Below are 12,788 nucleotides of genomic sequence, written 5' to 3'. Positions count from 1 at the left end.
CACCTGTCAACCAATCAATCAAATATGCAAATAAGTGAGTCCCTAAAATGGTTCTCGTTATCATTTTTGCTCAAGATTATCATTCCCATAGATCATTTCTGTCAAAAGACACTGGAAACTGGCAAAACTGAATAAGTTCTTCCGGGCTTGGGTCAAGTTATTTTTAGAAGTAATGTCATTCCGTCAAAACAGATCGACCGTCATGCTCACACATACATGTAAACTGAGTGAAGTAAGCTTAAAACAAAACCGTTAATTTTTATTTGCCATTGTTATCAAAGTAAGTAATAGTTTGTTACCGGAGTGTGGGGTATATGGTAAATGACAATGTTATAATCGAATCAAAACACACGGACGGTGTATCAAAAATAAAATTATTATTTTTTTAAGGTGGCTGGTTTTTTTTTTTTATTGTAAATTTGTAGTACTCTCGAGATATTTTTATCTCGATGCTCAGACATGACATGCATCTTACTATAAATAAGGGAATGCTGTATCTATGTATGTATCCATGTCACTGAGCTGTGACTACATCAAAGGCTCCGTCAGTTTCGATCCAAATGTCGCCAAATTCATACGGGAGATCGAGAAATATACCAGGGACGAAATTTTGTTGAAAACAGTCAATAATTGGCCTTAAAATCAGTAAAAAAGTGAGTTTTTCGGGCAAATATATAGACCCCCTAGGGGCTGTTTGTTTACGGGCTATGCCAATTTAACCAACGCGTCCTCTGGCATTGGCTAGCAGAAATCGCACTGTCGATAGCATGTAGCCATGTTGACTTACCGTCAGCGTGACACTTGACTCGCACGCGGGTGCGCACAGCCAACTTGCGGACGGGTACGGTTTATGGTTAACAGGATTAGGCCTACTAAATATCATATTAAAGGGTACGGGAGGAAGGAAGGAAGGAAGCAAAAATAATAAAGCAGAAAAAGAAAGAAAGCGAGCGAGCTAAGAAGAAAATAAAGAATGGACAGGTTATTAACGGGATTATGGCTAAATGACCTTTTTAAAATCCACAAACACTTACCTTAATATCATTTAATGGACCTTGATATAAAAAAAAAATGAGAAAACGATTTCTTGATTTACTTTTTACAATGAACATAATTGCTTACCTATAGATGCTGTATTTATTGAGTTATCGTGTACCTAAATCACCATTTTACCGAGAAAATGAACATTGAAATAATGGCCGTTGAAGTTTAAAGTGGTCACAAAACTGATGTTACCTGGATTGCCAGCTTTTTAGATGGTACGGTAGGGAACAATGTGTACGCTATCGCGGTCAAACTAGTGACTGGAAAAAGCTGAATGGTGGTGTGCCTATCAGGGTACTCGCATTGGCCCACTCAGTTTCGTTGCAGTCGTAAATGATGCAGTCATTGATACCCCATTGGTAACATTGAAATACGTTGATGATCTATCAATTATAGAACCTACAATCCCCGAAATATGTGACGTGTCATGTCAAAAGGAGACACTTTTGGGCAGGATCGTAAATGGAGATATAGCCAAAAATCTGCCCGGGTGATTTTTTCACAATTTGGGTTTGTTGCGAATTTGTGATGTTAATGTTTAACATTATTGTCTGAGAGTTTCAGACCGGAATATAACTGGCATCTTGTATTTTTTGAGACATTTTTCCAGGTAATTCCTACTCTCAACATTGTCAATAATATTTTTAAAGGCCGATATCTCAATTTCCAATTTTATAATACCATAACTTACTTAATTCAATATCTTCGCTTAGGAACGTCCGATTTCATTGGGGAAAATGGCGTTGTGGAGCAAAATATCTCTATATTTAAGATATGTAAAAACCTCAGAATTGATAACCAGCCCAAAAGTATCTCTTTTTGACATGACACGTCACATATGTCCTTGGAACGCTTTAGGCATCTTGAATGAAATCAACTTGTGTATTTTTAATGTGGATAAAAATGTTCAATATTTGGAATTAGAAGAAAGCTGGGCCATCAATTAACACTTTTCCCTTCCCCATCCCTCATCATTCAATGATGCGACACTTTGGAGATACGCTGAACATATTTGCGCATTGACACCTTCCTAGAGAACCATATAGTATACAAATATATACTGCCATGAGAGGTTCTGGTTAAAACTATGGGCCCGAGGTGAGATCAATAGTACTATTTTCCTGAGGGACGGAGGCCCTAAAGGAAAATAGTATTCATTGATCTCAACAAGGGACCATAGTTTTAACCAGAACCTCGAATAAAGGCAGTATATATTTGTTTTATATACTCAAAAAAATCGAATAGGCTAAAATCGGGCTAACCAATTACAGCAGCGCTAATGACGCTTATGGCAGTTTCAAGCGTGGCGTGAACTGTTCCATCGCATCGAATGCGCCGCACGCTTGAAGGCATGGTCAAAAGTACTATTTACGGTTTGGAGGTACTATTTACGGCTCATCCGGGACATTGCAAATACTATTTACGGCTTAGAGGTACTATTTACGGATTGGAGTACTGATGGTAGAACTATTTTTGGTCATGTGATCCACTTTTAACCAATCAATGAACAAGAATATATTAATGAAGTATATAAACAAGTATGATTACAGGGGTAGCACCACCCTGGAACAAATTACTTGCAGTACACATTAATTTCTCTCTATTGTAGTCAAGTAATGATGAAATTGGATGGGCGTTATAAGGCTTTATAGCCTTCCAAAAGAGTGCCCAAGACGACAGGTAAACAGGTAAATGTTTCAACATTGCACAGGGGAGTGGGGGGACTTATTTTCCTAAAGACGCTTTAATGTTTCAAGACATATTTCGGGGATTGTCTGAGGCAATCGCTAAAATTAACATCTGATTTTAAACTTTTGGCTGTAACTTTAAAACTTCTTGATAGAATTACTCCAAATTTTCAATGAATATTAGTTCATGCATAAGCTATGATGTGGGTATAAAATAAAACAACTAATTGTATCAATTTTGACTATATTGCCCTGCACTACAAGCAGGTTGCACCCATCACCTGTGTATGTCTACAATCATAGATTGAATACAATAGCGCTCTTTTCAAACATATTAATCTTACAGATGTGAGTGATCAGCATGATATGGTTCAATGCATAGGTACCGTGTGAACGCTGCAGTGCAGGGCAATATAGTCAAAAAACTACCTTTTTCACCTTTTTCAGACCAACCCCCCCCCCCCCCAGCAAAAAACAAAACAAAACAAACCAATAAAAAAACCGCATTAGTGCGCTCATGAAGTAGGCCTACTCATGCAGAGATATCTTAAAAATTGATCATTTTATTTGCGTGAAATGTTAAAAGTGCGATTGTAAATCGTCCCATTGAATCACATAGTAATTTGACGGTTTACCATAGTCTAATACTGAATATTAATACAAGGAGTTTCTTTAATTTAGAAATGGTAAACCGTTGACAAAATTCATAATTTAGGCCGATTTGGTGTCAACTTTCATTTGTAAAGTGTTTTGTTTGAAAGCTTGTTAAAAACTACATCTAATTTAATTTTACTATTTTACGTTTTGTTAGCTCTAACATTATTTACATTTTACTGATTTTAACAATGTACATCGTCTGTCGAGATTTACCATTTTCATAATCACGAGAATGCAATACGCACCCATATATCACGGAATCCCGTAATTATTTCAACATGACAGCGTGGTGTAATGGACAGTACTTCAGACGGTGAAACGAAAGGCTAGTGGTTCGAGCCCCAACAGTTTCACCTTTCTTTTTTCCTTTTTTTTCTGCGTGACTTATTCAAACCAGTAAACTATTCTTCTGCATTCATGACAATTGACATTGTGAAACACAAAAATAAGTTTTAAAACCCTAATTTATCTATGGCATGATAATTGATTGGTTTTTTTTAAAATTGTAATAAAGACACAAATAGATCCGGACATCTCTAAAGGTCATGAATATGGGCACTATAGCAATTGTAAGATAACCCCCCCCCCCACACACACACACACCCCCCTGTCTGTGTTTGCCTCCAAACGTGGACAATGTGTTTTGCTATCTAACCGAGGAAGTGTGTATGATATTTTCATTGCCTAACCGTGGACTGAAATGGCGGATTTTTTTTGTGAATTGGTTTTAAGTGTGAGGGTGCGTGTGGGGTTGTTGGGTGAGTGTGGCAGTGTATGGTGTGCATCTTGTATGATTTGTGTGCGTGAGAGGGGGGCGTATGCTGTGGGATGTGCGGCGGTGGGTGCATGGGTGTGAGTGTGCAGATGGGGTGTGTGGGGTTGTGCTTGGATATGTGTTAGTGTTTGTATGCATGTATGGGGCATATTTGCTGGTCAATGCTCATTTTGATATTTTTCGTAATTTCTTGTATTGATTATTATGATGTTGTGGAATTTGTATGTAAAATTGTTGCAATTCGGTTTTTTATACTGCGAGGGCAATTTATGAATAAACCTTTTATGAATGAATGAATGAATGAAATCCGCAGCCCCTTGAGATGTTTGGGCGAAATCCATTCATATCTTGATATTTAAATCGGGGGAAAGAACTTGAAAAATCCAGACAATTTCCATCTGTGGTCTTTGTGTAAATTTTAACTTATCACCTAAAACGGAGCCATTTGACCACTTAGGTTTTTGTGACATCAGTGCTTCCATGGTGCTTCCACAGGATGCGCTGCGCATGCAGATAAGCGTTGATTGTTGCCTAATTGTAGTGTTTTTGATGACAAGCAGAGCGTAATATTTTGTGATATGATATGAGCATTTTGAAGGAATTAATGAATTTTTAAATTGATTTATTCTACAGCTATGAAGATGAATCTGTAGCATCACCCAAGGGCAATACAAACAATGCTGTCATCCATCTTTAACCTCCCAAGGCGTAGGAGGTCTGCATCATCCACACCATCCACACCACCACCTCCTACCACCGGTGTATCAGACCCAAGAGAGGAGGATGGTTTTTTTATTGGTGGGTCAGTCTGCTAGCGAGAGAAGTACAATAATGCCTACATCATCTGCAGTGCCTAATGGGGGTGTGGTACCACCTCCTCCATCATATGATCAGGTGTGAATGTGTACATTTTGCTTCAGTATAAAATTATTGTACTATAGTTTGATCAGCTCGTAATCGGCGGGCCTTATAGCATTGCGGATTAATATCAATCTATTTTATTTCGAAAATTGTCTTGTGACATGTCACCAGAAAGGTTAGAATTATTTTAAAGTCAAGTCCTATAGATGAGTTGACCTCAATGTTTATCAAAAAAGGCAAGGGACCGGTATATCTTTATGCTTGAGTGAACCCCATGCAACCACTACACTGTTCAATAGTCTTATTGTGAGGTGGCGGAGTTTTAAAAACACGACCCTGAACAAAATATGATGCACGCAAGATACTGCCAGGCAATAAACAATGGAAATTGTGATGATGCGTTCAGCATACTGCCAGGCATTGAGGTCAGAAGTCAACTCATCTATACTTTGTCTACTTTATTTATCACGCACAATATAGACCAGACAGTTTGGTAGAGATTGGTGCAAGTGTCTGCATGGCACTAGTAGCATTTTAAAAGAGGGTTTGACGAAAGAAATGGAAGAAGAAGAATCAGAAGATTCGCCTGTATCATTAATATATCAGTGTGGCATTTCTTGCCACCTGATATAACAACAGAAGTGGAAATGAGAGTATAAACTGATCAGTAGATACCAGTTGTAGTCCTACTAGTTAATGACATATTGGATAGCCATGGGGAAAGTTAGCCCATATTTGTATGACTATCTATGCCTTCAAGGTGAAATAAACCTACTCATGTTACTGTCTGGTCTGCTGTTTTCCTGGAAAATAAGCATTTCCAATTTGAGTCTGTAACTTTTTTAGGGCAGTGTATATGCATATTGTTGAAAATTAAGTCCAACAATTGTCCATTTTGTGCACAAAAATGCAGAATTTTCTTGCTTATAGTGGGTATTTTGCTGGTGGGGTGTTATGAAAAGAGTTGCTCACATGTCATGCACATATTTGGGGGGGGGGGGGCATTTGGGGCGCCAGCCCCCAGGGGTCAAAGGAGGGGAGGCCAAAACGAATGGGCAGCGGAAGAAGAATGGGTGGCAAAAAGAAGGGCGGCAAAAAGAAGGACGGCAAAAAGAATTAGTAAAGAAAAAAGGGCGGAAAATTTTGAAAAAGTAGAAAAAATGGTACTATAGAAATGTTGCTTTTAGGGCGTAGCGCCTAAAATCCTTTTTTTTTTTTTTTTTTTTGTTTTTTGCTCTTCACTTTTTCCGAAAAAAAAATTGGGTCAACCTTTTCGGGCTGTTGAGGAAGGCGCCAAAATTTAATTTTCTTCAGCCCCCTGGGGTAGGAGCGGCCACGGTACGTCACTGTATGTGTACACTTCATAGGCATCAGAACTGTGGTTTAATGTGGAACACACATTGATTTAAAATTGGATCGATTGAGCCCATAATTATGGGTCGAGCTATGAGTTTCAAAAATATTGGTCAAGACGAAGTCGAGTCCAATATTTAAAACTCATAGCGAGACCAATAAATATTGGGCGTAAAGCATCCAATTTTATCATTATTATGTTTTGGATCCAATATTTTCACATACTTGGACTCATTAAAAAATAATAATGTCTGAATGTGGATAATAAACTGTTGATAACTGAAACTCATTTCAAAGTTCTGTGTCTGAGATCCAAATACACTGTATTTTGCTATGTTTACTGTATATTTGTATATTTCAGAGCTGTTGAAGGGCCAATCACAAGTGGTTAGCTGGTTGGATCTGACCCGCAGGCCACCTATTGACCTTTTCGGTAAATCCACAAGTCTGTGTGTTCGACCCCAGATGTCGTCATTTGACGTCACATCGACATCTGGGGTCTAACCGCAAGGATTTATGGGATTTACCAAAATGGTCAATTAAAAACCCATGCCCTATAAAACCACAGTGGCTGCTGCTTATCCTAAAATTTTAACTTTTTTTAAGGGTTTGCTGTCCTCATTCACAATTACACGCCTATACAGGGACTGCCTTTTGAAAATTAAAAAAGAACTGTAGAATGCTCTTCTGGTCTCTTCAAGAAGAGCTTTAGAAGAGCTGTAATCGGCGGGCCTTATAGCATTGCGGATTAATATCAATCTATTTTATTTCGAAAATTGTCTTGTGACATGTCACCAGAAAGGTTAGAATTATTTTAAAGTCAAGTCCTATAGATGAGTTGACCTCAATGTTTATCAAAAAAGGCAAGGGACCGGTATATCTTTATGCTTGAGTGAACCCCATGCAACCACTACACTGTTCAATAGTCTTATTGTGAGGTGGCGGGAGTTTTAAAAACACGACCCCTGAACAAAATATGATGCACGCGCATACTGCCAGGCAATAAACAATGGAAATTGTGATGATGCGTTCGCATACTGCCAGGCATTGAGGTCAGAAGTCAACTCATCTATACTTTGTCTACTTTATTTATCACGCACAATATAGACCAGACAGTTTGGTAGAGATTGGTGCAAGTGTCTGCATGGCACTAGTAGCATTTTAAAAGAGGGTTTGACGAAAGAAATGGAAGAAGAAGAATCAGAAGATTCGCCTGTATCACAATATATCAGTGTGGCATTTCTTGCCACCTGATATAACAACAGAAGTGGAAATGAGAGTATAAACTGATCAGTAGATACCAGTTGTAGTCCTACTAGTTAATGACATATTGGATAGCCATGGGGAAAGTTAGCCCATATTTGTATGACTATCTATGCCTTCAAGGTGAAATAAACCTACTCATGTTACTGTCTGGTCTGCTGTTTTCCTGGAAAATAAGCATTTCCAATTTGAGTCTGTAACTTTTTTAGGGCAGTGTATATGCATATTGTTGAAAATTAAGTCCAACAATTGTCCATTTTGTGCACAAAAATGCAGAATTTTCTTGCTTATAGTGGGTATTTTGCTGGTGGGGTGTTATGAAAAGAGTTGCTCACATGTCATGCACATATTTGGGGGGGTATTTGGGCGCCAGCCCCAGGGGTCAAAGTAGGGGAGGCCAAAACGAATGGGCAGCGGAAGAAGAATGGGTGGCAAAAAGAAGGGCGGCAAAAAAGAAGGACGGCAAAAAGAATTAGTAAAGAAAAAAAAAAGGCGGAAAATTTTGAAAAAGTAGAAAAATGGTACTATAGAAATGTTGCTTTTAGGGTGGCGCCTAAAATCCTTTTTTTTTTTTTTTTTTTTTTGTTTTTTGCTCTTCACTTTTCCGAAAAAAAATTGGGTCAACCTTTTCGGGCTGTTGAGGAAGGGCGCCAAAATTTAATTTTCTTCAGCCCCCTGGGGTAGGAGCGGCCACGGTACGTCACTGTATGTGTACACTTCATAGGCATCAGAACTGTGGTTTAATGTGGAACACACATTGATTTAAAATTGGATCGATTGAGCCCATAATTATGGGTCGAGCTATGAGTTTCAAAATATTGGTCAAGGCGAAGTCGAGTCCAATATTTAAAACTCATAGCGAGACCAATAAATATTGGGCGTAAAGCATCCAATTTTATCATTATTATGTTTTGGATCCAATATTTTCACATACTTAGACTCATTAAAAAATAATAATGTCTGAATGTGGATAATAAACTGTTGATAACTGAAACTCATTTCAAAGTTCTGTGTCTGAGATCCAAATACACTGTATTTTGCTATGTTTACTGTATATTTGTATATTTCAGAGCTGTTGAAGGGCCAATCACAAGTGGTTAGCTGGTTGGATCTGACCCGCAGGCCACCTATTGACCTTTTCGGTAAATCCACAAGTCTGTGTGTTCGACCCCAGATGTCGCATTTGACGTCACATCGACATCTGGGGTCTAACCGCAAGGATTTATGGGATTTACCAAAATGGTCAATTAAAAACCCATGCCCTATAAAACCACAGTGGCTGCTGCTTATCCTAAAATTTTAACTTTTTTTAAGGGTTTGCTGTCCTCATTCACAATTACACGCCTATACAGGGACTGCCTTTTGAAAATTAAAAAAGAACTGTAGAAATAGTAGAATGCTCTTCTGGTCTCTTCAAGAAGAGCTTTAGAAGAGCTGTTTGCACATGTGGCCATTAAAGAATCTAGAGGAGCTATAAATTGCTCTTGCAAATGCAACTTAAGAAGAGCTGTAGAGGAGTGATTGCTCTCACTCCTCTCAAAAGGCAGTCCCTGCCTATCGTTTGATTTTGCACCATTAATCGCCTTTTCCATCTATCTGTAAGACTGTTTGTCCATCTGTTCAGTTAACACTCTCTGATATGGATAACTTAAAGTCTTGGGCTGGGCTAAACTGGGAATGTTGACTTAAATTCACAGGCAGGAATAAAGTATGTAATTTCACTAATCTGCATAGTTTTATTCATGTGCACATCTCAAACCTTGTGAGCAAGTTATATTCAGATGTGTACTGCAAATGGTGACGAGAATTGCATACATGTAATCAAGAGGAGAACTGCCTTGTTTATGGTGTTATTCATCAGTCAGAGGGTAACAATTCTTGACCATATAGACCACTTGACATTGTTTATCAACAAAGGCAAGGGACTGGTCTATCGATATGCTTGAATGAACCGCTACACTGTTCAATGGCTTTCTTGTACTATATGAAATGTGGTAGGTGATTTAAAATGCATGTGCCCTAAGATATGATCTTACTCTCCCAAACAGGGGGTATAGATTTCAAATGGTGTCACCCATTCAGGTATCCCCATTTGAGATTCAAACTCTCTCTGTGGGAGATTAAGGTCATGTCTTCCATAGAGGGTATATGGATTTCAATTGATTAAATTCTCTGAAGTGAACACATTGTAAACTACTAAACTCAGTGAATATCTTCTGATAATATTTTTTATATCATCTTTAATTACCAGGTTACCAGATCACCAGGTTTACCGCCAGCAGCTGTCGATTCTAGTTACCCAAGCAACCCGTCGGTGTCATCACCCCCTGTACAATGGAATCACTTACAACAACCTGGTGATAACAGAACTATGCAGACTGCCTCTGTCACCATGAGCACTAGCCCTGGTTTAAACAAATCAGGCAATTCAAATTGGGGGATTGCAGACGTTCCTTTTCAGATGTCACCCATGTTGTGTCAATCAGTGTCAACTACAGATTTTTTTGTGCCAGAGTTACAGGAGGTGAACTGGAGACAGTACGACTATGACTTTCAGTTTGATGAGAATGTGAAGCGAGAGTCGGAGGTGGCGTTGGAAGATGAGGATTATGTTTGGCAGGGCACTGTGTCCTGATTGATGGGAATGAATCTGCAGGACAGATGATATTATGCAATGTGTAATATGCATATCTGTAGTTTGATCAAAGATAGAAGGCAATATTTTATAACCTTGTTTTTCATGTTGCTTCGTCAGCATGCTTTTCTTCAGTGGTGCACGCTCATAAGACTTTAAAAATAGTGCTGGATTATATCTTTGATCAAATTATAGCAATTTTGAGAACACATCAAAAAATCATGTAAAAAATCACTGAAATAAGGGGGTTTTCAAAAAAGCAGTTTTTGGCAGGATGCTCATCCTACCCAAGCATCCCACCAAAAACTGCTTTTGTTGCAAACCCCTATATTTATGATGTTTTCTCAAAATTGCTCAAGTGGATGTAAGGGGTTTTGCAACAAAGATCTCCATATAGTGTTAATGGGTGAATTTATTTTGAAAATTCACTTATATGAGAAGTAGGCAACAGTAAGAATTTGTTTTTCTGAATCAAATTGGGGTATTGCAGTTGAAATCCATATACTCTCTATGGAATATATGACCTTAATCCTACACATAGGGAGTGTTAATTTCAAGTGGGGTTACCTGAATGAGTACCTCCATTTGAAATCTGTCCCCCTCTGTTAGAGATTAAGGCCATATGGCTTTCAAATGGAGTAGATCAGGGACTGCCTTTTGAGGAGAGCGAGCGCAATTGCTCTCTACTGCTCTCTACTGCTCTCTACTGCTCTCCTTAAATCTAATATAGGAGAGTGATTTTTAGCTCTCCTTAGTTGACCATTCTCTCTGTACATTCTGTTGTAAATGCGCTACGAGCTATTTAGTGCTCTCCTGCCAATTCCAAAAGACAGTCCCTGGTAGATCACACTTTGATAAGATTTGCTGCATTCCTCTGCAGAGGTACACTTAATCAAGTAGTTGAACCAGGCCTCGAATTTCACAATATCAAGGGCACTCATTTTCAAGGCCAGTGAGTAAATGGCACGAAGGCCACTACCGTAAAAATTTGATAATAAGTATAGTTTGTGTCTATTAACAAGTTGCTTGGACAAGAAGGAATTTTTAGGGTACTGTAGTTGGGTTAACTTTTTTGTTTAGAAAAAAATGAAAAAGTTTAACAAACTATCCTAAATATTTGTTTTTGTCTGAGCAACTCGTTAATTGGCACATGCTTATTATCAAATTTTTACAGTATCCTGAAGAACCCTTTGAAATTGATGTGCACAAGGCAAAGTGTAAGGACAACCATGGCTATTCAAGAATTTCAAAGCCAGAGAGTTGAACCTCATACAAAAAAACCATCGAAACATATGTTCTATGTACAAACAGGAGGTGATCTGTCCGTGGTCTATGGTTATGTCTATCTGGCTCATCAATATCTATGGCTTATACGTTTCTCAACATAGATTCGGTGATTGTTTGCAACATACACCCCAATATATGAACCCAGATCTCCTTTAATAGCTCTAATTGTCTTTGGTGGTCAGGTGTCTATAAAATTTCAGTTATTAAAGTGTCAGCAAATAGCTCACACATAGCCTTAGTTCCTTTAGCTCTTGATCGGTGCCATAGTGAGATGTCACAAGTACAGTAATCATGGGACACCATGTGACTACCCCTTTCTAGTGATGCAAGGAAAAGTCCAATGCCAGCTGCTCCTTCCCAGTGATCATAGTGTAAGGCCACTGATTGTGAAATTGCAGTGACTATACTATGATCAGCTCGTAATAGGCAAGAATTAATTGGTTTTTGTTACTTGTGCGAATCAATGAAGTCCCAACTACCCCCTGCCGTCCGCGTAAATTCACAATATGCAAAGCGCAGTTCGTGTAGGCGTAGGTCTTGCGCCCAGCTGTGTGTTCGCCATTCTATATCAATCCACAATGTTATGAATCTCACCTGTTATGAGCTGATCAGAGTATACCACCAACCAAGCTTTCAAACACACTTCAGAGGGGGTAGGTTATGGGTTTATGACAACAACTTAATTGAGGACTCATTTGGGCTCATAATCTGAGATCAAAGATGTACTGTATCATGAGGTTCATTCAACAGTTGTTTTTCCTGTGCAAAAGTGTTTATTACTTATTTATATTAGATACACATGTACAGCACTGCCCATATTGCCAAAGTTATTATGTGCAATTTGGATGGAGTTTTCAGCAAACCTTTGCTGCTTTCAGTTAAACAATCATGAATATTAAATTTGATTAATTCAAGACGTCTTATTTTGATTATCATGTACTACACCAATATTCAGTTATGTCCAAATTTGTGGCTGCAAAAAAGAAAAGGAAAAAAAAAAGAAAGAATAAAAAGTTTATTTTTATAAGAAGCTACCCATATCAAATAGGTGGTAAAAAAAGAAAAAGAAGTAAGAAATAATATAATGTGATTATACACATGTAAGTTTTAAAACAAAAACTTTTAAAATGTGGGTAGCATGTTTAAATAATTAAACCCTTTATTCAAACCTAACAGGAAATGTAAGAGAAGATATTGAGTCCAGTACATTGACTGCTGATTGCCA

General features: G+C 38.2%; 1 protein-coding gene across 1 annotated transcript; it reads left to right on the top strand.

Moving 5' to 3' along the window:
* The first annotated feature begins 219 nt into the window (after positions 1-219).
* LOC140150473 (uncharacterized) lies at positions 220-10,964 on the top strand. The gene is made up of 3 exons (XM_072172492.1): positions 220-280; positions 4,798-5,058; positions 9,893-10,964. Exons 2-3 carry the CDS (start codon positions 4,948-4,950, stop codon positions 10,274-10,276), a joined length of 495 nt encoding a protein of 164 aa, XP_072028593.1. The 5' UTR covers positions 220-280; positions 4,798-4,947; the 3' UTR covers positions 10,277-10,964.
* The last annotated feature ends 1,824 nt before the right edge of the window (positions 10,965-12,788 follow it).

This window comes from Amphiura filiformis, chromosome 4, assembly GCF_039555335.1.
Source record: "Amphiura filiformis chromosome 4, Afil_fr2py, whole genome shotgun sequence".
Classification (NCBI taxonomy): Eukaryota; Metazoa; Echinodermata; class Ophiuroidea; order Amphilepidida; family Amphiuridae; genus Amphiura; species Amphiura filiformis.
Note: the sequence above shows the minus strand (reverse complement) of the source record. Positions and strands in the feature narration are given on the sequence as shown.